Source organism: Anopheles funestus, chromosome 2RL (genome assembly GCF_943734845.2).
Source record: "Anopheles funestus chromosome 2RL, idAnoFuneDA-416_04, whole genome shotgun sequence".
NCBI classification, from domain to species: domain Eukaryota; kingdom Metazoa; phylum Arthropoda; class Insecta; order Diptera; family Culicidae; genus Anopheles; species Anopheles funestus.
Window position 1 is genome coordinate 18,082,521 of NC_064598.1, and position 27,641 is coordinate 18,110,161.

Below are 27,641 nucleotides of genomic sequence, written 5' to 3' on the forward strand. Positions count from 1 at the left end.
TATTAGTTATTGAATCATTATATGTGTTTTCAAGTTTATTCCTTGAACATAATTGGCTTCGTCAAAGCAGAAAAGCTCCTCTAAAACAATATCTTTTCTCCTTTCATTAACAAAAAAACGGGTTTTGCGATTATGGTGGAACTAGTTATAGGTTGTCTACTATGAGCTATCGAAATAAAAATTGCAAGGATGATTTTATTTTTTTTAAATTTCAATATTACTATCATGCATCAAATAAATGACAATGATTATGCTTCAGTAAGAAATACATGAAATATGCAAATTTAAAAGATATAATACATCCAAGTTTTCCCTCATATGTAGGTCTCTCGTGTACTTTGCCTCCACCCGAATGATGATGTTAGCCAGACAGTTAGGTGCATTTGCGGTTTTTTTCTTCTTCGCTCTCCTCTTCATTCGGTAGCCTTGCAGCGGAAAAGATGAATCATTTCTATTCTGACCATCACTATGCTTTGTTTTTTGCTGGTAATTAGTCTGTTCCGGCAGCCTGTAATTTCAAGCCGTGGTGTCAGCCTTTAGCAAACCTTTTTTTCCCGTCCAGCGTTTGTTCGGCATCACTATCGTTTTGCAAATGGAAACAACACTGTAACGAGTAGATGAGAGACCATTATGGTGTAGTAGCAGACAAAAAGCTGGAACCTATATTCCTAGTGAAAATTATACTTTGTTTTTTCTTTGCTTCTGTGTGTCTTAAGGTACTTTCTTTTTCGGTGTAGCATAAAGCAAAAAGAAAACACGGCGCACATGTACCGGTTGCATACGATGTAAAGCCAACTGACCGATCTCAATGCAATGTATGATAACAACATACAGGTGGGGAATAAACATGGAATGGGGGAGGAACTATACCAATTCGGAAGTGAAACATACCGCAACTGAACCGCGAAATGGAAGCTCCTAACACCGTAGTTTCGACCGGTCGGTGGTGGCAATTCTGGCCGTCAAAGAAATGGCAGACGAGAAACTGATTTTGGATACGAATGAGGTCATCGTGTTCGTGTGGGCGGGAGGAGAACCAGGTCCATAGGTACCGAGCGGCCCATTTTCCCTACATATACACTTTATTTTATTAGTACTATCTAACTATTATTGCCACACACTGTCTAACAAACTTTCCTCCTGTAGCTGTTGCTTACTTAGCCACCATGGCATAGCGTCTTGTTTTCCGTTTTTTTTATTAATAGCTGGCGCTTTGCAGAACATCTCTTCGTGCATCATCTAACAGGGATGGGTTACTGTTGCTATTGCTATTTTGCCGAAACGGAATGCTTCTGCGGATGATTTAAAATTAGCCGGTAAAGTTTAATTTTATCTTTCCCTTCTTGCTCTCTCTTTCTCTTTCTCTCTCTCTCTGGTTTCTGCGCGCTCCAATTGGATTGTTTGGTATGAATTTCCTGTATTGATTAACCGAATTACCAAAATAATGTTGAAAAGAAATAAAATCAAATCAAAATAGCTGCCCCAAAACGCTCAAGAAAAGAGTGCGAACGAGTGCGAGTGAATGAGAGAGAACGGAGGAAGGAGGGTGAAGAAGGGAGGAAGGAGGGAGGGGGGGGAGTGTGGCACCTGTGGCCGGAAAACGGTACTCTTAATGGAGTTTGGCCACACACCCATACGCGCAATACCCTCCTGGGTAGGGGGGAGTAGGACGTAGGAGGAGGCTGAGGGGGAGGAAATTTCTTTCTCACTTATCGTCGCATATTTCCGCTTCGTTCGTCTTTTTTTTTATTTGGATGCAAAAGGGGGATGATGTTGGTAAAATAAAAAAAAATGATTTATATGAAATCGTAACGCACGAACGATGAGTAAACCTTCCCCGAACGAATTCCATTGCCCCCTCATGGTATATGGCGCCAGTTTTCGCCCTCCCTTCCCCTCTCCCCCTCCCCTATGCTTCCTTAGTTTTGCCGGTAGATCTGGACTTTCGCTTGGGGTCGGATAGAGGGAGTGGGGATCCCTCAAAATTAAGTCGTGGTTGGTGTTTCTTTTCCTCCCTCTTCTCTTGCTTTACGAGTGTGAAGAGGACAATATAAACAAATTGTAACGAATTGTTCAATTAACGCCTAATCGAATCACATGTGTGCGTGTGTGTATGCGTCTGTTGGATTATGTTTTCTTTGTTGGTGTCTTCCCTAGTCGAAATGGAAGCAATATTGCGATCGTTACGCGGCATTTCTTTATATATTGATAGTTAAAGGTTGCCGTTTTTTTCCTCTTCCAAATTGTATCGCTATAAAGGATGAGGTTGGTTGGAATATTTTCCTTAAATTTAGGTCGTTTTTTAATTTTTTTTATTCCCTTTTTAATTGGACCACTAGCGATTCACCGGTGCATTTGAGTGTTTCCGATGCGGATTGCTTGCCAGGATAAAGTTCAAACCCATTGCCGATCGAGGTCGACGATCAGCTATGTCCAAATGTCGAGGGGAGAGAAAATTTCGTGGCGGAACGTTTTGAGTTTTCCTTGTAGTTTATATGGATTGGATTCATTGCGTTCAAATTTATTCAAATATTATGCAAGAAATTTATGTTCAACCTCATATTCTCGTATCAGAAATCTTTAAGCTAAGCTAGCTCTGCTGTGTGCTGTAGTTCGGTTGCAAATTGGTTTAAAAATAAAACAAAACAAAAATTCTCCTCAAACATTCACTCTCCAATTCGGCGGTCATCGTTGTGCCGTAGTAACGTACCGTCCCGAAAGCAGCTGGTAGACATTAAAACGCGTCTCAAAAGGCGCGTAAATTAAGTACTAAAAATATGCTGTTCAACCCTTGGCCACAAAGCCGAATACAATCAGACGCCGGGATGGCGTTGGGATATTGTTTTAAAAATAAAATATCGGCTTGCTAATGTGGTTCGTCGAAAACATTCGCCATTCCTCCACATTCCGGTTTAAGACATGCCGACATGGCTTAATGAGCGGCTGGTTTGGGGCTGGTCTATGAGTTGCCTCAGTAACAGCATATTTGCCATCGAAAAGCACAGCACAGAGCATCATGTGCGTTTTGACACTGAATTCTTTGCGTTCCTCAGCACGCCATCGGGCGGGAGTTTGTATGTCATTGGTTAGTCACGTGCCTGTCCGAAAACGTTTGGTGATGTGTTGGGCGTCGTACGCATCATCCCGCTGTTACTAATCCCTTTTTAGCATTGTAAGACAACAGTGGATCCGATGGAGGTTTGCTTTGGAAATTGGAAGTGTTTCGATGGATTCTACGAAAATTGTTCTGAATCTATGTCTGAGTCATAAATTGCCTATAGTGAAATTGAATTTTTTAACACTAGAACTACCAAGCGTTTTAAGCGTTTTTCGTTCTTGTTTCATTTTTAAACAATTTCGAAGAGTTGCAGTATATTTAATTGTTTATTGGGGATCTTCCTATAGAATACGTATGTAAAATTCATGTTTCAACCACCTTAGAATTGTTTAATCCCAAAAAATAATGTAATAAAAATGAAGCGTTCCAGTCAAAATGACTGGTCCGGTAGTTCTAGTGTTAAAAGAATTAATACACGCGGAAGTCGAGAACTGAGCTGAACTTGTAATACGAGATTGTAATATACTTTGACGATATTTCCTAATCTGTGCTATTCTTCTGCTTTTCGTTGTAGCTTCGTCATATCATCTGGTGTTTTTGTGCAAATAGATAATCGATATGCAATATTATCTGAATTCGCGGAATTTTTGAGCGAATGTTATCAAACTTTCTTTTGTGCATTAGAATTCTGTGCGACTGTTCTTAATAGACCCCAAAATTGAAGAAAAACAATAAGCAAGGCTGAACAATTTGTTTGTTTTACAATAAATTCCTGATTAGCCCATATCACTCAAGACTTGACTATCCAATTATGACTAAGCCATAAAACATAGGTTTGGGTCTAAATGGACTGATAAAGGCATAATGAGTTTAAGCTATCAACCTGCTATGAAGAAGAGCTCCTTGAGTTGTACGATGAACTCATTATCGTACAGCGAATTAGACTCAGCAGACCCCGGAGTTTTGATCATGTCATTCGACTGATACCGACCAACCCAGCCGGTAAGGTCCTTAGGTTCTTAGGTTGTCCACATGCACAGCGGAGATGAGCTCCAAACTGAGCTTCAGTAATGTATCTCGGTCAGAAAAGCCGTGTTTAATGGATTGGCAAACGACGGCTCTCGGGATTTAGAGGACTTCTGCGGCAGTCCAAGACCGTGAAACGGTTGAAGAATCATTTCAACTTGAAAAAACTTTACTTCTAATTCATAAGAGAGTTTGAAGCAAATCGCCCTTGGTTTGAGGATGGATGATTAAAACTGAATTTAATTAACAGTAATTCATCCCTTGATGTCGAGAAATATATTGCTTCATCTATGCCCATCCTTGTGTTGAATGTAATTAATATCTGTCGTATTAGTGTTTAAAGGGTCTCAAACAGTATATCATGGTATAAATTAACTGCTTTGTTCATCTTAATTCTTAATCTGCTGTTGTGGGTTATTCATTAGAGAGTTCGTTTAGAGTATTCGTTTAGAGAATTCGTTCTTTTTTAAGACAAGAACATCTTCAACAAATCACAGAGGAAGATCACCTTCCAATATATGTATGTAGCTACAGCTCTAGCCATTTGATGACTAAACACGTAGAAATAATCGCATCATCCAGAGCAAGCAATCATCGTGGCTGTATCGCGAGTCAGGAAATGGGCCAGTAATTAGTGGATGGGTTGTTTTGGTTGCTTTTTACAATATTTGATGATTAGTTTGCGGATTCGAATTGAGTTTTTTTCTTTTTGCCTTCTATTATGGGGAGGATCGCACGTTTGTGGAACTACTTCGGGGCAGTTGAGTTGTGTTTACTGCTGTAAGCACGGAAGAAGTAGGCCACCACTAAAGTACATTATGCTTTGGAGTTGCCGGTGACTGAGGAATCGGTAGGGATTCAGGAAGAAAGCAAAGAAAGTGGTGTTTGTTTCGCTCAGCGAGGGAAGATCACCGTTTGGAACAGGAGACACTGAGATTTGAGGATCAACTAAGCTAGAACGGAATATCCATCCTCACCGTATGCCGTGTGAACTCATCATCTCATCCGTCCAGGTAGCTTCGGACATTCGGAAACCGTGAATCAGAGTGCCCAGATGCCCAGCTGTTGCGTTGGCCGCTGGTGGTATTAATCTGCGCCACCATCTGTGCGGCGGCGTGGCTGTTGCAGCAGCTTTTTTCCAGCAAGCATCTAACTGTGAAATGGAGCGGGTAGATCGCGCGAAGCACTATAATCCATGAGTCACTGTTTCCGCCAAAAAGTTGATGATGAAGGCTGAGGGTGAAGTGTGGTAGTGGGATGGGCAGCTAACGCTAACGCCCGACGCGTTAGGTGTTTTGGGAGCAACTGGCCATGTTTCGGTCATTATTGTGGGCTTTCTTGGGGGGTTTTGTTTTTCGCAACACCTCCATCAATCGAACTCCATAAAGCGAGAGCATGTCTAAAAGGGGCATCCCTTAATAAACGCAATGTACACAAGGTGTATAAAGTAGTTTTGAAATAAGTATTTTTATTATTTTCTTTAAGACATTTAAAAAAGATGTAAACCAGTCGCACTAAATGATCCTCTTTTTTATTGTCTTCTTCTCTCTTTCCAGACCGCGAAACCTTCTTCCATGGAACAGTGTTGTTGTCTCGTCGCCACTTCTTATCAGTATAATTTTCTACGGCTGCTTCTAACTGCCCAAGCATCGGACACGTTGTTAAAAACCCGCAAGTTACAAATTGCTGTGAATAATAATTATAGCATCGTACAGCATTTTTAATCGCCGATCGGTCCAGGCAAATGCTAAGCAAAAAAAAAAACTGAGAATTGAGAGACACTGGCGATAACCGGACGGCGCCTGGAAATGAAGACAAGTGTGCAACAACAGCAACACCAACCAGCCTTATCTCGCGACTGCTTCCGTCTTTCCAGATGGATTTATGCGGTTCTCTGTGTGTGTGTGGTTTGCGTGATTGTGATCCCGTCATTTTATGCATTCGTACCAGGGGTCATCATCAGTGGAGTTCGCTCTGTGTGTGTCTCTGGATTGAAAAGAAGTCCAGCAAAAACACAAGACAAGGTTTTGCATAGTGTGAAAAATGGCAACGCTTCCAGTGTTTCAAAGAAATACCGCAACGGGACGGAATGATAAGGAATGAGAGGGCAACCACCAGATTCAGACTCACATCCAACATATCCGTACGTACGCGTTTCATCCTCTGTCTGTGGCACTCCGGTAGTGAGATGAAAAACTCCTTTTAAAAATACAAAATACTTGACTGTACTGGAGGAAGAAAAAAAGAAAATCCCACACACTTTTCTTATATTTTCTCTACTTTATTCTACCGACCTACGACCATTAAACAGTGCCGTTGTTTAGGTGTGTAAGCATTTGTACGACTGCGTACCGAGTGAAACGATAGAAAGGCGCGTTTGTTGTGTTATTGTCACGGTGGATGCTTTTGGATGTTGGGACGATTCGAACGAAAGATGGCCAATAGTGGCTAATCAGATGCTTTTTCCCCACCTACCCGATATACATTTAGTGCTGAACTGTTTTTGTGTAGTCTCTCGCTCTTTAGTTTCATATTTACTTATCGTTTTATTTGTTATAATAATAATTGCTTTATATTGTTTTTTTTTATCAGGAAACGAATCGTTTAGTTAATGAACGAGTGTGTGTGTGCGCGCGTGTGTGTATCCAACTCGAGTGTGAGTGTGTGCATGTGCGTATGATGGAAAGTGGATCCGTACCATTCGCCCTAACTACAACGGCGGGCAAGATCATCATTGTTATCACGGTGAGTGAGATGTGAGCACGTCACTATCGAACGAGAAAGCTATGTGAATGAGCAGAGCCAAGCGTGAGCGTGAGAATCTAGATGCTGTGCCGCGCGTGTGTGTGTGTCAGTTTATCTCAGTGTGGCACTTGCTAGGGAACGAAGAATCTCAACCATCCTGAGTAGGATTAGCAGGAGAAGAATCTCATTGTGCGGGGAAGAGTAAAGTTAAGAATTGTTAAAAAAAAAGTGAATCTAAGGTGTTGCATTTTGTGAATCGTTGTACACACGCCTAGTGTTGTTTGTGGGTGTGCTAAACAAAAAAATAAGAAAAATAATTAAGGAAACACATCCTTTTCACCTTCCAAACGGTGACGGCGTGTGTTTGGGAAACTAAAAGTATTAAAAAAAGCAAAGGAAATAGAAGGTGCGGTAGGTGGGTACGTGGTAGTGCGCCGATTTGGTTGTGTACCGATCGCTCGTTAGAAATGGCACACGGTGAGCACTGAGCAGCGGTGTGTTTATGTGTTGTGCGTGCGTGCGTGGCTGCCGAATGGCGGCAGGTGCGGCAAAGGGAGCAGAATGAGCGGTGTCTACTGTAGCAGTTGCAGTTGGACAGCCAGCACTAGTAGCACACGACGCACAGTGGTACAGCAGCCCACTACCGGTGACACCAGCAGCGGGTGTACCCACCGTCGAGGACGTGGGCCACCCCATTATTGGTCGCTACGTACGGCAACCATCAGCAACGCCGGTACCACTATCACCTACGCCGACCACATCAACAACTACTTCCAAATCATCACCACGAGCACCGACGACGATAAGAGCGGACATGTCGCAGGACACACTCGCGGACTGTTCCCGCTACATTCTGCAGGTGCGTATCCATGGCTACGGTTGGGATTTCTTTAATCTTTATCACTGAGGTCTATCGTACTTTAAGTTTTTATCTAAAACACAAAACCTGAAAACGGGTTTTCCAGTTTGTATGGAATGTTACTACCAGATCAAAGGTAGTTCGTGATCCAATAATTCCCCAAAGATATTCAACGGCCAGAGTGTATGTCTTTCTTTAAACCATCTGTAGTTTGTGTTTTGCGCTTGAACAGTTTAAGATACATGAAATTGAAATTCTTATTTGGCACTTATTCTTCTTCTTGGCTAAACCATCTCCAATGGTGCCATGCCGGCCAGTTCTGGCTTACTAACCTTATTCTTATCACGTTGGTCCTTCCTGCGCACTACAAGGATCAACAGTAGTGTCCTTTCATTTCATGATTTTTCATTAGAAAAATTCGTGTAAAGACTACTGAACTATTGGACAATACCCAATTGGACTGTCACAAAAAGGCTGACAATTCCTTTAAAATAAGCTGATGTGCTGCAATTTCAATATCTTCTGGTGTCGTTGCCTTATTTGTGATGCAATAAGGCTGTACTTCTTTTATGAACCTTAAGCACTTCCTTGCGTTAATAAGAACGATCCGGATAGGATATACTACTGATCGGATTTTGCTGAAAGATTGACGCCACTATCGGGAACACACTACCGTATAGTCCCCACTAGAGATGTGCACACTGAGTAAGAGTGAGTGAGTTTAATCGTGCAAAGGAATTTATGAGTTTCAACTCAGAATTCTCACTCACTTATTCGCTCTGCCGACTAATGACTCACTCACCTTGCGGTGTATACTCACTCAAATGAAGTGAGTTGAAACGCAAAAGAGTGAGTCATTAGTCGGCAGAGTGAGAGTGAGTGAGTAAAATCGCCAAGAAGTATTTAAATGATTAGTTTAGAGTAATATTTTTATGACTCTCAAAAGAGTGAGTAACAGTTTCAAATCCTTATAACCACTCTTTCATTCTGGTTCAATTCTCTGAAAAGAGTGAGAGTATTCTCATCTCTAGTCCTCACTGAGCATATTGCATTAGTGTGCTGATCTCGCAACTTCAATTTGTGGAGTACTTGATAAAAACTCTGGAAATCTATCTGGATTTGAAATTTGGTGCAAAGAATGCAATGTCATTACGGCAGCGTTTGTGAGAGTTGGTTACTGACTGGTGATTTGAAAAGTCCTACAATCTATAGTGTTTATTCACCACCAGGTGTAATTTATTCACTGATCGCACAGTGGAAGTTAGTTATTTATTCCAACCCTCTATCAGGTAAATAATAGTACGGATTTTGCAAGATAGTAAACAACTGGCGCAATTTGTCTCCTGATAACTTCCACGTGTGGAAATCATCCAAGGATGTACAATAAACAAGCATTACTAAATCGCGCGGTCCCCTTAAACAACATCCGGTCCCGGCACAAGCGATCGTTAAGTATACGCTCCTCGTTGCTCCAAATTACTCGGACTAGTATTTGCCTTTGCAGCTTCATCATAATACCCGGGGCGTCGTTAAAAAATGATGTTTTTTTTTCTTGTCTTCGCCTGAGAGTACTGTGGTCTCACAGCGGTTGTTGTACCGTACCGTTTAGACATTTGTTTGTTTTTCCTTCCAATCACCTAATTTGCGAATGGACATCGACAAGGCACTGGGTATAGGGCAACGGCGGCAGCAAATGGAAAGAAGCAGACAGAAGCGGATGAATAAACAAGTACCAATAATAAACCGGAACGCTTCAACCGTACGTGTAGGTATCTGCTTTTGCTACATTTAGGGTGATGTAAAAGTGTGGATCTTGTAATGGCTAAAGGGGGGGGAGCAAAAGGATTATAATGGTAACAACTGCTCACCTCAGCGCAGCCCTTCTCACCACGTTTCGTGTGGTAAAATTTCACCACACTTTCGTAAATCAATTATCCATAATAGCAGAAGCTCGAACTTATCCGCCACACCCTTCTTGCACGGTGTTTGGATGCATGTTCTTGTGTCTAGATATTCAAACCCGTAAATGATCGAGCCCTTCTTTCCTATCTTCAGCCACTCAAGCTCAAGCGGATGAGTTCGGGCGCTTTTTTACGAGGGATTTAGTGCGGGGAAGGGCAGATAAAATGGCATAATCTAAGCGCACACCTAGCACATTCGTTATTGAATGTAAGTTTATTTATAAATATCGACACCTTCGTCGTATTTTGGCGCGCGCGCGCGCTTACACGCACACGAATCTCGAACTCCTTCCAGGTAATTCAATCCAGAACGAGAATTCTCGTCTGTAGAAGGGCTTTTCCTGTAGTACTGGAAAGGTAACGGAATTAACTCTTTCTCCGGTAACCTTGAATCTGATGTTCTGGAATGCCCTTCTGTATACAGTATACAGGTGTGTGTGTTCGCTCTCCAGTACTGAAGAACTGCAATGAGATAATCAGATTCATGCACCTAAAAATAAATCCCCATTCAATACGTTGCTGATCATGTTGTTACAATAATTCCAAACGGCTTTGAAAAAAAAAACACGGAGTGATGATTAGATCACATGATTTTCCACGACAAATCCTTGCACATTGTTGCATTGCCGACTAAGCAATGCTTTGTTCTACACGTGTACAAAGGCTGCTGGTTCCTAAGCAGCCAGCCGAATGGTTTTGCATTGTTCAAATAATTCTAAAATCAATGCACTGTTAAATACCATTGCTGCCCCCCGTGCACGGTTGTGCTTATCGACACGAGATCTTCACGACGACAATCGAGAACCACCAACAGCTCTCAGCCTTCCTATGGTAAAGGGCACTCCCGGGAAACATTCAATGGAAGCTAAAAATGAGTAAGCTACACTGAAGGAAACGTCCTCAAAGCTCTGTGTGCAATGGTTCCGATAGAGTTCTTTCTTAAAAATGCCTTACCCCGAGTTAGACGATCGCTCGCTGTCAACTTCATCACAGTCACAAGTATCAGAATGGAAGGTGGTGAAGCGCGAAGCAAAACGCAAAAAGGAGATCAATGCTGCGACAATGGTCAGCCAGAAGAAGAGAACCGTTTCCCGGCACCGTTGGCAAACACACACACACACTGTGCTAAAGGTCAAGATCGTAAAAAATAAAATAAAGTATATAAAATCGCGCGCACACATACGCCGAGACAAACGCAACCGGACCGTGGCTGAAGCCGCCGATTGGCCTTGAAAAAGGCACTCACTTATTGGCTTGTAGTCGTGTGTGGTTGTCGTATGGAAGGATACTAAAACCACCCCTCCCAAACCTACCCCCGTTTTTCGACCACAATCGTATTGCTGTCCCCAATCTATCCGTACGTATGATAAGATAGTGGCGTCGCGTGGTACGCATTTGAGGTGTTCGGCAATGCCGCGACCTTTCCCGGCTAGTGTTCGTTTTTTCCTTTGCTCACTAGTTTGCTTGCGAATTGTTCACGATCTTCCCGGCTGCAATCGGTTGAGCACAGTTATACATTAACGTTGCGAAAGGAAAAAGTTTACGTCAACTTTTATTGATCCGAGCTTGTGCTTAAAGGCACTGTCACACATGGGTTTCTATTCGCGTGCTGATGCTTTTTCGGGATGGTGATGTTTTTAACACTAGTTTTATGTGTTTGATTACTTAACTTTGGATAGGTTGAAATATAAGGATGATAATGATAACACAAAGTTCTAAGTAGTATTAATTCACTTTTAACATTTAATCTGTTTGAGTCTGTGCGGTTTGCTAACTAAGTGAAGTTATTATTTATATCTTAAAGACCTCCCGACGTGACGTAAGGCAATAGTTTCCTTGTCCATAAATCCTCCATTTGATGACACTATCCTTACGGTGAAGGTCACACAAGCTGTCACAAATGTGTTCCAATCGATCGTTACCAAGAAAAAAAGGAAGGATATATCTGCATAAATGCTTAATGCCAAGCGAAAGATGTAGCTAAATATAGTGGATGACATTCGTCAATGGGGTCCCGCCAGGTTTGGGAGTGCAACGTCATGTTTGTTTCACCGGAAATGGCGAATGAAAGCCTCCGCCCAATGCTAACCGTCTGCTAAGCGAGGCAGAACCCATTCTCCTTTTCACACTTTCGTGCACCTGCCTGTCCAGGATGGGAGAAAGTTGTTGTGCAATTCCGGACCGGTAGATCCGCTCGTTGGGTCTTTCGGTGAAGATGGCATTCTGACAGGATAACGCTACGGTTGGAAGGTTCTTCCCACGCGCACTAAATACACTAGCCGCGATTGACGTGACGTGTTTAAACCACTCGGTTGAAGTGTTGAGATACGAGTTCCTAGCGGCCGTCTGCATGTGTTACGGAAGTGAATGTCACTTGTGTGCCTGGCCGGTGGTGGAATATTGTTGGACAGTTCTGCTTCATTTCATTTGCCTAACAATCAGGTTTAGGTTCCTTTCGCAACGGTACACCACACTGGAAGAATCATTTTCATTGTAAGCATTTTTTATTGCTATTGTATTGTTTGTGTTGAAGAACCTTATCAAAGTAGAGAACGAATTGGAAGGATCACTCATGACAGCTTTCCTATTTTGTACATGGGAAATATCATATTCCATAGCACCTTGTTTCCCTTCTTCTAAAAGGATTGAAAATCATACAATTGTGTACTGTGAGACATTTAACGGTAACAGTGGATGTCCAAGGTGTTGCTAACGCTACTCAAAAAAAAGGTTTTCCTTCATCCTAAGTTTAATCTACATTTCCAATATTCACTCGCTGATAGTCATCTGGTGGGATCAGAAGGGGGTCATATATTACGAACTGCTGACGAGAGTCCGATCCATCACATCGTTTGAAGCGATCATTTAAATAAACTTTTCATGAACAGTCAATAATTTTTTATCATGAGAGTGTCAGCCACACATTGGTTCTCGATTACAAATAAATATTTTTTTAGAATTTTGGATAAACTTTTTTACTCTATTCAATTTAATTACTATGTCAAAAGTTTCAACCGCCTTATGAATTCTATAATGCCTATAATTGATCATTCTTAGGCATACGTATTAGACTCGAAAGGCTCTAATAGCTGGCAAACCGTGACTCATAAAGCATTTTTTTTAACCATTGAGAAATGATTTCAAATAGGAACCTCTTGAAAATTTTGGATCTAGATGTCCAAGCTTCGTGAATGAGTGTAGCATAACTAGCAGAGTTCTTGCATATTTCACCACAATCGGCTTACGAATGCTAACTTCGGCTGTTATTCGTTCTACACAACGTTCGTTGAGAGTCTGGCGAAGAACGCGCATTACGTGCTATGAGTGTGTTGCCACTTGCGCATGAGTCATACTGCACTAACCACTACAATAGCTGCTATTCATTGATCTGAGCATATGCATTGCTCGAATATCGTCGTACTGTGCTAGCGGGGCTACTTCCAACAGTGCAGTGCCTTCTTTTAAACTTCATAGAAGTAGATCCAATCCTCAAGAGTCGTGTATTTGAAGTCATTCAAGGTGGTGTGGTCTAGTATAATGTGCTGCTAGGAATGCACAACTTACAGAACCTTGGAGAAAAGAAGTCCAAACCGTCCGGGTGTACGAGAGGAGCAGCGTGTAAAACACTCGTAGAAACAAATTCTCTAGTGTAAGATCGCCGAGATCCTCAAGGCATCGTCGCATGTGCCTATTGCACCAGCGTGTCTAGTTAATCGTGCACAGTTCTCATTGTTGCGTTTGCATTTGCAGTGTTGTTGTTCAATAAATCCTGGAGGCAAACGTTCGGTACCTGTTGTGGTCAGAGTGCCCCTGATGGTTGACCGATACCTTGTGAGCTTGGTGTAAAAATCCATATCTTTTACAAACGTTTCTCCTGATAAGCTGTACAGTGTGCAAAAGATTCCGCAGCTAACCCTTATCAGCGGGACTCACAGACCGCCAAAACCGTGTATGTACGTACGGCGATTGATTGATAAGCGATCAATGTCGGGTTGTGTCGTTTTATGATTCAGGCCAACGATAGGTGTTAGTGTATGTGTCTGTATGACGATTAGTCGCAAAAGTTTGCGTGTCTCAACTGGCATGGTTTATCGCAAAACACTCCATACCCTGGCTTGGTTCACATATCGGTTAGTGCCTCTGTGACTCTTTTGTTGGCACTGTGTGTGGTGGCACTTTGTTGGAAAAAGGTGTATCATTATCGATTCGATCCGAACCGGGTACGGAGAGCAGTCGGCAGCTTCTAGGGAGCTTAATCCCTTACTAGAGTTAGGCCGGTTTAAGTGCGCGTGCCACCATCACGACGGTGACGGTAAAGTCGTGCATCCAAAACATAGTGCGCCGGCACGAAAGGGCGGGTGTGAGGTCGACTCTGATCTCTTACTAATCATTGACAATAGCAAATTCCATCTCAATGTTGGATTATGGCGAAGAAGCACACACTGAAGCGCACGTAAGTTCATCGTTGAAGAGTCGGAAACACTTGGTGCTGTGTGCTGCTGCTCTTTGTCTACGTCATACGCGTGAACACTTGCGCACAGTACTACACGATCGTGGCCGCACGTGCTGCACCTCACACTCATCGTTACTTCGGCAATGAAAATTATGATTGAAAATCGATTTGCTTAAGCGCACCAACACGGCATGAGGTGTTTCCTTTCGCGGATTGTGGATGCCACACTTGCCAGCGTGTTCGGCTCACGGGGCACGATCTGACCGTGATCGGGTTAATTTTCCAGCCGTTGATTCTTCGTTGAGCGCGAGTGTCGACGATCGTCATCGTACCCCGGGTTGGGGGGGTTGATACCGTTGTCTGCTTAATCGATTACTAGTACCGAGTGAGTAGTCCAAGTGAGAAGTTCTGGAGTGTGTGCTTTGCCGTACCACAACTCACCAATCCCGATAGACATGTGATTGAAGTTTTGCACCGGTGTGCCCAACGATAAGAAACGATTTAGTGAGTGTATTTTATCAACAAACAGTGCCTTGACGAAGGTTGGTGGAATCGAAGGCTAATTGGTGTTGGTACAAAAATGTCCACCACCCAATGTGAGCAAAATCGATAAGAAAAGCAATGTGCGTAAAATATTCGAATAAGGGAAAAAACGGTATTTTCCAGGAAAATGAATATTTCTGTTCGAATTAAATCAATATGTTCAGGGTGATGGGTGCCGATGGGGAAGAGTGATCCCGAATAATTTACACAAATTTCCGGTGCTAAAGTGCATTGCTTGCAGAAGATGAAAAGTACGTTTTTTTGTCCCATCTTTTGTCCGACTGCATTCAAACGGTGAGAACTTGAAGAATTGTGTTTGTATAACCAAGTAAAACTAGGCGATATCATTGAGCAACGTAATTCTCATGATGTGTGCGTGTAATGGGGGTGTGTCGGGACAGGAAAGTGGTTTGGAAAATCAATGATGGTTTAGTTTTCTTGTGCATTTTGTTGCTTTGCTGTGTGTGTATGTCGTTGCGTACCGATGCGCAGAGTGCGTGTGCCAGAGTGTTAGAGAGTAGTTCGATGTAAATAATTTGCATTTCCTGTTTGCGGTGGGCCGGAAATGGCCGGAAGATTGATCCACCGGAACCGGCAGCCGGTAAACGAAGATGCTTTAAAAGGGAGCGTACGAAATTATGGGAAAATATCAACCCCATCCCCGTGCGCAATCAAGTTTCCCATTGAAATGGTTGTGTTTGGACCCCCACAGCTGGGAGGGACGTGTATAGTGTTGCAATCAGCTTTTTTTCTGTGATGTGTTCTAATGTAATAAAAAAGGCTTTATTTTAGTGCGGTAAAAATTTTGTGTTTCCGTTACAGATTTAATTTTGAAAAAAGGAATAGTTTATTATTGTGTTGTGCCATAATATAGTGTTATTTGCCAAAAAAAGGAGAAAACCAATCGACAGTCAGTGTCAACTTTTGGTAATGTATTTTGTTGGGCTAATGCGCCAAAGTCACAATCGTCAAGCTTTGGCCCATCGTAATGCAACTCAGTCCAAGCTAAAGCCGAGTGATTCCCAACAAAGCAAGTGTTCCAAAATGCAGCCCACATCAACGCCCCAAACGGGCAGTAAAAGAAAGCAAATGGAGTTGAATGTAGGACAAAATATTGTTGCTGCTTCAATATCTTCGAAAGCATCGACAGAATCGATGCAGTGGAGCAATGGATCGCAAGGCAAGGAAAACGTTGCCACCCAGCAGCAAGAGGATGACCGTGCGTTACAAGCCGATCGAAGGGAGAAGAGACGGATGGCACGACGTTCGCGACTGTATTATGACGATTTCGTCACACTGGACACGAGCGTTATGCTCAAGGTAAATGGTACCAGCAGTACAGAAGATGCGAAAATTAAGCCAATTCTTGATGTGTTGCTGCTATTTAGTTTTATGCTGAGATATTTGCTGTTAGGAATTATTATTGCATTCGTAGGTAAATGCTATGAATCATAGCAATAAAATCAATATGACACAGTGTCGAACAAATGGCTGCAGTTTGTTGTGGCAGGTCGCAATGTGTGCGTGCGTGTGCGTGTGTGTAACAGTCATGTTGATGATGAAGTTGATGATGAAGATAGTGATTAGAAGGGCACCCGATCACAGCTGTGCGAGAGAAGGGTAGATTCAGGCATGGAACAGGGCGCTGATTAATCATTTCCGGTTTTCACGATACGACGAATCGGTTCCACTACTGCAATGGCAACAGAACTGGTGTAATGGTCGTGTCATGCAATATTACAAATTGCGTATATTTCCTCTTACTCCGGCCAATGTGTGTTGATAGATAAACAAATAGTTTTGTTAAGCTTTATCCCATTGCTACGGTAATATCATTGCCGACTTAAGGGAATTTGTAAGATTTTATATTTTTTAGTTTATTTTATAGATTTTTGATAACTTTTTATGTGTTATAGAATATACATTGGTCGACTCATTGGAATTAGTTATGATGGAGAAATGGATTGTTTATACTCCTTTAAAATTCTTGAAGGTAGTAAGCATTAGTCGTCAAGAATACTTTTTTGGCTTTTCAATATTAAAGGTATTCTGTCGATCGATTAAACTACCTTCCAGGTGTTATTTTTATTATATTTTAAACCTATCAATTTGGAGCAGACCCGTTGGTATATGTGATAGCGGCGTCGATCTCTACACGAGACAGAACCGAGTATCAAATCCCTTCTGGACAGCATCCGCTGTACGTAGGGCTATTGACTATTTCGCTATGGATATTTAAGGTTAAGGAAATCCAGAAATAGCAGACGAAACACAAAAGACCTCCAGAGAATATAGTGCCACAAAAGAATACATTTTAAATATTGAAGAAGTTTGCAAAATTTTCATGAACGAAACCATATTTCTGGATGTTCTTGAAAATCATTCTTAAAACAAAGGTATGATGAATCAATGAAACATTATTGTAATCATATTTTGCTTGAAGTAGACAACAGCGTCCTCATTATGCACATCAACCATGGTCGCTGTACCAATGTTCCAGATCGTTGCCAGACCGTGGATTTGTTTATCTTGCTTGCGTTGTTTTTCAAGGAATTTTGTTTTTCTATTTCTCTATCTCAATCTTGCGAACGAAGCTAATACCTGCCTGTTTTGTTTACTTCTCGGGGTCTTTCTTTCGATGCCTTTAATTGTTTTTTTACACATCCACAAAAGAATGAATTTTTGAGTTTGGATGAAAGATCTGGTTTCTATGTTTGAACGTAAAGACGTACATCTTCGAAAGTCACTTTCTTCGTTCGGTACTTCAAAATGTGTCTCAATCGGGTATTTTATATTCATAGCAGCGTAGTTCATTTTACACTGAACCGACAGTTCTGCAACAATTTTTCTGCTTCCCTGGGACCTGAACATCGGTTGGAAAAGCGTAGATGTGTTTCAAGTTTGTTCAATTAAGAGAGCGTTACGATAACATTGCACTCACGCACAAGTGGTAGTATACGTGCTGGGGATCAGAGAGAAGAAAGAAAAAACTGCACGAATGCCGTTAAAGTCGATGTACTGCTGCACCAGAGCAAACACCATCGACGATAGCTTCTGCAGCAGCAGTTTCTTGCACTGTTTATGTAGGCTGATCTATTCGACAGTTGCGTCAATAATGATTGATTATTGGAACCGGTTAGTGAAAGCGAACCCCAAGGTGCAGTGGTACGGGGACCGGCTGCTGACCGAAGGAATGCATAAAAAATAGCAAATGGAATCGATTCCCCGTGCTGTCCTGCCATTGAGGTGAACCATCATTTTCCGCTTCTTAGTCAGCATTCAACGATCCTGCGGCAGCCGGCTCACGCACATGTTGACGCGTTTCTTCATTTGTCGAAACATTATGTCCATTTGCTACGTGCGCTAGTAGTGATCTCGGCAAAGTTGCTGAACGGTAATTATGATTAGGATTGCAGCATTCATCAAGATCTGTAGTCGGTGCTGCTGTCTTTATATATTTTATCTTTACAGTTTATTAACCTAAAATTGTTTCTTCACGAGGAAGAACTTGAGATAAAACATTTATGGTGTACGATCGTACTTTAAAGAAAGGTTAAAGAAATATATTAGATATTTACCAGACTTGTACATTTATTGACTTGTAGACTTGTAGACGTCAAGATCTTTGTACGGCAGGATCGGGTATCAAATAGAAATGTGAAATAGTGAGTTCAAACGTTGTATTGAACGAATTTCATTCACTCACCACGAGGAGTTTTAGCGACTCTTTTTTCACTTGCTCACTCATGAGTGTAAGCATGTAGCCGTGGTGAGTCGAGTTGCAACGAAAATGTGCGATTGAGTTGAAACCAAAATGAGTTGAAACGAAATTTTATATTTTTTTATTCTTTTTTTATTTAAAACATTATATGAATGAAAAGAAACTTGTATCAACTAATTCGCATTAAAATAAATCAATTTAATTTTTTTTGCAAAAATACTCAAAAAAAAGCTAAGGGCTTAGGAGATTTATGCCGGGTTTTTTTATGACTCAGAAATGAGTCGTTAAACGAGCTGACTCCTTATAACGACTCATTCACACTGAGTTGACTCACTAAAAAGAGTTGTTATTCTCATCTCTAGTATCAAATCCTATCCGGATTTTCTACACTTTTGCACAGAACTATCTTGGTAGATCCTGCTAAAGGTAAATCAAGTCAAGGAATGCTAGAAATTGCAGGCCAAGATCTCTTCGGAAATTGCAGTCCAAGATCTCACCTTCGCCATGAAATTATGTACATTTTTAGAGTACTTTGAGTTAATATACTTATTAAATGAAAATTCAATTGTTTGATCTCAATGTGATTCAAAATTGAAAGAAGCATGTTAGGTTTTATGCACTAAATTTCTATATTAATTTCATCTCACTATCGACTCACGTAGTTCGATTTGATCTGAGCCAAAAGTACTGTTCGCAAGTACCAATGATGCCAAAACAGTAGCGTTTAACATCTTCGACCAGATGCACCGGACATTGCTCGGATCGTGTCAGATGTTCGGTGTCACATTCGTCCCGCTAAATCTCAACTTCCACTTTGGCTAACTGCCCAGTTTTGCGTTTTTGGACGACAAAACACCTGCTACCACTGTGTCACTCAATCATCGCATACATGGGGGCTTCAGGTTTTGATGCTTCTAAGATCTCGGTTCGGGTGGAAGCAGGCAAGAGTTAGAATGCTAACATTCCTTGGCGAGCTTTAATATTGCCACTTGCCCATCCCAATTTTCGTTCCGATACGACAACAAAACAATATTGAAAAAATTGAAAAATTCTCATTCTTCACACAGTTTAAGTCTGGTCGCGATACCAGCGGAAACCATGTGGGGAGGGCCAATCGCGGATAATGGCATAAAATTAAAATCATCAGCACTGCCCAACAGAGCGACAGCCGTTGGCAGTCGTTTGACAAAAAATATTTAAATTAGTCAAATGACAAACCTTAGACCGTTGGACAATTAAATCTAATCACTTTTTGGTAGTGGTTTAATACTACGAAATCACAGCGTGTGTATCGATCTGTTTGATAAAGTAGACACGCATGATTCACCTGGTGATCATATCGAACCACACTAGTACAAGGGTCTTAGGGTATTGATTCTATTAGACCTCCACAACACAAAAGAATTTGAGATAGACCAATTATTATGACGTTTATCAGTTTTTTTGATACTTGAACCTCAGGAGAACTCTGGCTATTCTTGATTTTATGAAACCATTTAGTCCTATTTCTCGTACAATTTAAAAATCCTGACAATATTCTACAAATCAGACAGCATTGCTTCTGAGGCATGTAATTATTGTTAAGTTATAGAAATTTGTGATCACCAGCAACTCTTGCAAATGTTGCTCCAGCTCGAACAAGGGCAGGTCCTAATTTATACAAACAAAAATACACGACCATAATGATGATGATCAACCATCATTGGTACTAATATGGAATTTGTATCGAAAAACGTATTTTTACACGCGGAATGGCAAACATGTTTTCAACCAAGAATCTGGCAGCGTAGGTGGATAGGAATCTAGCCAGAGAGATCGTGTGAAACAGCAACTGAGAACCGTATCTTCGTCTCCAACCACCAACACCAGCAGGATCAGGATGGGTAGCTGTGGGCAAGATGTGGGTGAGGGAGGGAAGGGAATGAAATTCCCAACCGAAATTCAAACCTCACCCAACGGCCGTGGTTAGTCGTTGGGAACCAGACACCGGAGACGAAGGAAAGAACGAAAAAAAAACAACGAAGAAGCAACCGTCTTCAACGGGTATGATCGCACGGACACACCAGGCGTGCGCGCACCCTACCACGCTCTCTGCCACAATGCGATCAAGTTTGGCGCGCCGGTGCTAGTTTTCGAGCACTATATCAAACAAATATATGTACGCATAAATTTGCATTTTGTTTTTTTTTTGTAGCTATGTGTGTTTGTTTGTGGCGAGCCGGCGCGCGTTCTTGAGCCGGACGCGTTTGATGGTGTATTAAATTCTTCGCTCACAATGGACGCACACTTGACGCAGAAGGAGGAAGGGACAGTCCGGTTGGTGGCGGTCTAATGTGTTGTGAAACTTTGCATATTACTGTGACTGAGAATTCATAGTTGGAATTCGAAGTTGTTTTAAGCTTATATTTTTTTAAAGAAATACTTGAAGTTAATGTAACAAATTTAATTCATTACCAGTAATGGAAAAGAAATTTAGATGTTAAACTATATCATTCACCATTGATGTTCTATCTACCTGTGCTACCACCCATCTCAGTTTGGAGTTCGACAAGGTTGGATTGTTCGGTGTTATTCTCAATACATGACACTTAGCTAGAAATAATGGGAATAGCGTTCGTAGTTAGTTGCCTATTGCATTATCGAAAGACAAATAAAAAATGTTTGGGTTAATGATTTACATTGACAAGCTCCATTGAACATCGTAAAGTAGGAGTTAAGATGACACTCAAAACCTTAAACGATTCAAGTTTCCATTCTACATAGTCTGTTTGGCACATTGTCATTGTCAAGTGCCATTTAACATCATAAAGTAGGAGTTAAGAAGATACTCAATGCCTTTAACGATTCAAGATAATTCAACGATGATTCTAGATAGTTTTTTTTTCTTGTACAAAACCAAATAAAGAAACTCAAAAACTATTGCGAAAAAATGTCAATTGTTTCGTAATGCCAACCATTGAAAAACGATACGTTTTTAGAGACAACTCTCCAGTACAGGAAAGACACTAGATCGATCAAATTCGGGGAAATCTTAAGATCGTAGTTCAAATTTCAACTACACTTGCCGAATCGTTCTCATATATTGATATTCGGAACTAGTTCTTGTCTGGACTCTGGTACCGAAGACATTATCTTCGATCTAATGGTAGGCGGATTCGAAGTTGCTGTAGTTGATTTAGAGAAAGTAGGGATTTGTGAAAAACTATTACCTTTAAGATAAAAATACATTTGATTCATGTATATTAAAGAGATCTTTTATTACAAGAACGTAAATCATCTGACCCTCGTTTGGGGGTATCTTTTTATTTATAATCTCATTGTTAACAAAAATTACACCTTAGACTAGACACCTTGGTGTTTTCTGTATATTATTTTTCATGTAATAAAAATAAATGTTTATGTTTCACCGATTTTGTAATGTTTTGTGGTTTCGATTTCTCATAAGTCTTTGCGGATCGGAAAGCTTTGTTGGTGAATTAATTAACCAAGCACACCCAAATAGGGAAGAGATGTCCACAAAGATGGCCTCAATCGCACAAGGTCGTAAGGTCTGGGCGACTTCTACTGATGATTCGTTTTTTGAAAAAAAAAAAAAAAAAAAAAAAAAAAAAAAAATAGTTAGTCATCTAGAACTAAGCAAAAAAAAACGAATCTTCTTGGTGCCACTCACCCAGAGCCGGGGTGATTAGAATACCGGTTACTCTTCCTTGATTCGTCCCCAGGTTAAGGTTGTTTGTATCGTCTCTTTTCGTGCCAGTTTAACCAAAAATTTAGTTCGCAAAATGTGACGTTCTTTGTCGATATGACGCTCCGATCCGATTAGCGCCTATAACCATGTGTTGCGTGCATGTTTGGGAGTGGTTTTGCTAAATGGAACCCATTTCGTCATTCTTTAATTATTGTTCGTTCTCTCAGGGTTCCATTTCATCTTTGTATGATTCATCGACCAAGCTAATCCAGCGTCGCACTGGAGCACAATTACTAATCGACGCGTGCATTGTTAGTGTGTAATGTGACATCATAAAGTTTTGCGTAGATGTTCAGTTTATAATGATTGTTGATTGCAATGTGCCCATTCTTTTATTTTGCAACTTTAATCGTGTGTGGTGGGAAATAGGGAATTAGCCATATTTTCATTATGGCCGTCCCATGTTGTGGTGTTTCTTTTGAGGAATGAAGAACTGTACAGAATTCAAGGTTTTTCGCAAAGCTCCATGGTAAAGAGGAGTGCTCAGTTGGGACGATAATAGTACGATAAGACCCATGCACGCAATACATTTTGATTGCAATTAAGTTTTTATAAGAAAATATTTAAAATCGTTATCAAATATCATGTTTGGATGCGAGGAATGTGATGCGATTAAAACAAAACAACTTGTAAAATTTGAAAAGAGATCTGAAACACGTTATTGTACACTTTTCTTTAGACCTTAATAGTTATCTTTTCAAAGATAACATACTCGTATTCAATTGGGATATGACTAAGCAGAAGTCTATCAATTAAGTTGATCCAGACCATGCTAATCTCTCGTAAGCAAGCCATGTCCAACAAGCAGATTAGAGATATTTCTTGGTTTTTAACAATTTTGTCTATTAAAGCGCTAGAGAATGTCAAAGCATTTTTCTAACAACTAAAAATAAACTTTTTACCAAAATAATTGTAATGAATACGAAAAAAAATGTCGTGTAATTTCCTTAAGTACTTGAGTATTCGTTAGCTGTCAATGCATAAATTGTGGACTCTATTCTTCCCTTGTTTACGTTTCATTTACCATCTCTAGTAATGTTTTTCGAGTTTTGTTAATTATTTAGATAGTTTACTCTCTCTTCTTAAACTAGTTAGAGTTACTTTATAAGGAATATATCTAATTTACAATGACTGCAAGCAAACATGGATTAGGGTCCACCTTATTAGTTTTCGTTTCTACGTCTGTCTGTCTTTTTATAGCTTAGAAATAAGCCGGAAAATGTGCTAGTTGCAATGGATCAAAACATTAGAAAGAAGCCCCGGTGCACTATCTTTATGTCTCATGGCACTTGCAAATCCACTTTCATTTTCTACTTCCGGTCTTGCCAAACGTGCTGCAAAGGCCTACGGCGCGTATCGCAACGACGGCAGCTGCGTAACGCGAATGTTTTTATCTTTTCCTTCTCCGCATTACAAAACCGTGTGCTGTTTCCCGCTGTCTCGTGTTCTATGCCGGTTACGTCGGTAACTATCCGACTGCCAGCGGGTGATTCCGTAGCCGGTTTAAATCGATAGCCATTTTTTGTATGATTTTTCTTAATTTTTGTTACACCTTTTTTTCTGCTCTGGCAGTCTGAGGCAACTTCTTGTTGCGGTCGGGAAGTCACGCGTTTGCAAAAATGCATTAATGTACTGCGATTAGTGCAACTGTTACTAAAGGAGAGAGGAAATAGCACGACTAATTCTAGCCTTACAGGGTGTTTGTGTGTCGCACGAAGATAATTAGTCGATGCTGAAAATGTGATTATAGGAAACGATTATGACATTTTGAAGTCACATTGGTAAAGGGAAGTTAGGTAGTGAATGTTGCGTTTCGGAAGGTTTTTATCTATAAAGCAAAAGATTTTGTGAGACCCCTTAGAAAGAAGCCGGTTCGAAAGCGATAAAACACCATAAAATTCACGTTCATTACTATTTTTCATTAGGGAATCGTAAAATCTTACCTAATTGCTCATTTGTGATTAAGTTGCACTGGATATACAGTAAGGGAAAAAAAAGATTTATTTCTTCTACCACAACTATTCGTCATTTCAACAATTATAGTTAAGTTCCAGCAAACACAATTTCACTGATTGGCAAATTGCTTACACGCGTGGTGTGTCTAGTTTTGTACCGCTTTTCCTTATACGAAACCCTTCGTCATCGTTTAATGGCCATACTTTCCCTTGTGCCGTGCACATCGGACACATCTGAAGCTTGGTCATCGAGAAGAAGATTTTCCCTGTCACAACTTTTCCATCCCCGCGGTACATTTTCCTCCTGCATTTCCTTCATGCCGTACGTACCCGGGCGTACATTGACACTTCTTTCACTTGTGCAGTGTTTTTTTTCTTCTATTTTACAATTTTTGCTATATTTTATTGCAAACTACAGCTGCAGCATCGCCAGTCCTAACTCAAACGGTTTTCTCTTCTCTCTTCCCTTTCGAACGAACGGAACAGGTATACGTCGGTGCACTGTCGCTCCACTATGAGGCGCTTAGTGTGGAAGCATCGAAGCAGACTACGGCCGAGGAGATCGTTTCCTGTATCGTCGAACGTCTGGGCCTAACGGTAAGAAACGATCATTTTATACAAATGTTAGGTTATCTTAAAACCTTTTTTTGTCTTTTATTTGTGGTTTAACTATAAAAACATAATTTTTGAGAGAAATTTAATTTTAATTTAATGAAAAAAAAATCATTAAAAATTGTTTCATTTTGTTGACCATAATTTAATTTACACTTGCCGTTTCGTACAATAAAATAACGAACTTTTTCCATCCAATCGTTCTTGAACATTTTCATTTGCAGGGAAACAACTATGAGCTGGCGGAAGTGGCCGGCGAGTGCAAGGAGAGGCGGCTTTCCGCGCACGAAAAACCCGTCTCCGTTATGCTGCTGTGGCCGATGCACTCGGAGAAAGATTTTCATAGGTAAGTGTGTGTTGAGGGGCATGGGAAAGATATAGCGGTATTTGTACCGCGTCCGGATACGCTGCATCCGATGCAATTTATCAGTTGCAGCTTTTGATGAACTAATGATTACGCAGAAATGCTTTGGAACGAAGTGACCAACGCGGCGGTATAGCCATGATGGGAAAGGAGAGAAGAAAAAAAACACAGCGGAACCGTACCGGAAAAGTGTGCACCCGGGTTGGACGGGTTGGAGGAAATGAATTTCACTTTTACTTTTACCGCACAAAATGCACGTTGTGTCACAGAAACTCGTTTACGATCGAAACGCGAGAGTCCGATCCCGGGGACGGTTTTATTTGCTGCGGGAATAATCACCACACAGGCGGTGTTGACGGTGGCAATGATTAGAGGGAAATTGATTTCCCAACCTTTCATCATTTATTGTGCGAGAAGCGATCATAAAACAGTCGTATATACAATCAAACTAGACTTTTCCTCACACCGGATAGTTTGAAATTGAAAACATCAACGGCGAGATGTTAATGATGTATGTCGTGCGGTTGATTTTCCTATTGATTTTATCCAATCGAAAGCTCTAATGGGGTCGGTTTGCTTCCGTTCAGTTTACAGTGTGATGACGAACAGTCGGAATACTGTATTTTTTGGCTTTTAAAGTTAATAGGAGGTATTTTTTAAGATAACTTATGATTGCTCTCTGTCGGCAATTGCTTATTTATTACAAGACTAACCAGATATATCATACTTGATGCGTTCCATCCTGTGAACTATATTCTTTATCGAATATACTAAAAAAACTGATCACTACGTCACATACTGAATGAACACACAACGAAGAGCATTCTTAACTATTCTTAAAATACATTAATTTTCACTCACCATAAATAAGTACATCGTTAATGTAACTATTCCGGAAACCACAACTAACTCATCTACCGTTTTAAAAGAGAGGTTATACTCTTATCATCTCCACAACCCGTTCCGGGATCTCTCCAAACCGCAACTACCCACAAATGCGCCGTAATGTTTGTTTCTTCACATTCCTATCTAAAGTAAAATAGCACCAAAATAGCATACCGAGAGCGAGGATGATCGGTGCCGGGAAAATGCTATTGGCATGTACATACCCTGGTCTTAGTGGCGCTAATTTGTTTACTACCAACCGCTTCAACACCGTTGATCGATTTAAGCGAATCTCAACAAATCATGCTATCGGTTAAGGCGCGGTCAATCTTGCCTACTTCAAACATGATCATAGTGATCACGCCTATTTTCAACGGCATTTGAGAGGTTTGATGAATGGGTTCTCAAAATTAGAGTAAGATCTGGAAAAAACGTATCGAGAAAGTGATTAATCGACTTTAACCTATTTTTTTCTTTTTAAAGGGAGAAATGTTTCTATTGCGTCCTAAAATAGCACATAGGATGTTGTTTTTAATTGGGAATACCTTTTAATTGGCACAACCACCCGTTGTCGGTCTAGATTATCGGTCTTTTTTTTATTTGATAGGTTCCTTCCTAATGTTTAAGTATGTCGACCATGTAATAAAGAATATTTCAAAGTTTTATAATTTATTTATTCAATTTCCTCCAGTGTAACTTACATTGGTTATTGTATGGAAGCTTTAGAAAAAAAAACCATTTTTTTCTATCTATGTGAAGTAAATGATTGATTGTTAAATGAACGTCAGTCATATTACGATCAAAGTAATGCAATTACAGTCACTTGTCCTTCAGCTTCAAATGCAACAAATAGCGCAACATGAGTGAAGTCGTGTGCATCCAATGTTATTTACTTTATTTGTATCTCTGCGTAATGCATTCGTCAACGAAGACACAAACAAACGGCTGAAGCTGTCTTGTGGAGATGGGTGAGACGCGGCCCGACGCATATTCAAAACATGAGTTCCAACCTCTCAACTGTATCGCTTTCGACCTTCTTCCTCTCCCTAGCTAGTAGGAACGAATGGTGTTTTTTACGGTATCATGGAAATTAGATTCAAATCGCTTCTATCTAATTTGGCACTTATGATGAAGTCATTTGGCATTCGCTAATTAGTTTGTCCACCGCTCGCCTTCCCTCACTCACAAAATGACGCTGTAGCATTTCACGCCTTCGCTTCAATCTGGTGGGATCTTTCTACTTTTCCCCTCTCAGCCTGACGCCTATGATGGTGGAGGATGATATGTCGTCACTACGGTTACGTTCATTGCGGAGGAGGTGTCCTGATCTATGGGCCAAATATTACCCACGAGTGTGTGACGACGGTAGTCCCGCGCGAGGTTTCGTTACCGATGACGATTTCCCTGATGGAAACCTACGCCGATGCGTGCCTCATAGTGGAATTTTGGGGATGCTAAAATTATCTTCCGCCTGGGTGTTCGGTAGCCGCTCTCTGCTGTGTTAGCGTACTCTCGGCCAAAAACGGTAGCAGTTGTCTGGGATCGCTTGACAAATATCACATTTTTTGCCCCTCGCTGTGTGGATTAATTTGACACCGTAAAACACGAAACATGGGGACAGGTGTTGTGATAGAAAACATACCTTTACTATCGTTTTGGACATGTTTTTGTTTGACAAACAGTGGATAAAAGTGGTTTGAGTGAAGTTTTT

General features: G+C 40.9%; 1 protein-coding gene across 6 annotated transcripts in view; it reads left to right on the forward strand.

The window, feature by feature from the left end:
• Window positions 1-27,641, forward strand: part of LOC125766458 (unconventional myosin-IXb-like) — a 57,236-nt gene that overhangs the window by 5,824 nt on the left and 23,771 nt on the right. For 4 of the 6 annotated variants that reach the window (XM_049432436.1, XM_049432437.1, XM_049432434.1 and 1 more), the window contains exons 1-3: window positions 15,468-15,965; window positions 24,556-24,666; window positions 24,906-25,027. In XM_049432436.1, coding sequence (XP_049288393.1) covers window positions 15,576-15,965; window positions 24,556-24,666; window positions 24,906-25,027 — 623 coding nt within the window. In that variant the 5' untranslated portion in view covers window positions 15,468-15,575. Of the gene's footprint in view, window positions 1-6,676; window positions 7,689-13,351; window positions 15,966-24,555; window positions 24,667-24,905; window positions 25,028-27,641 lie in introns of those variants that run through there. The other 2 variants (XM_049432435.1, XM_049432433.1) reach the window with 2 other exon arrangements.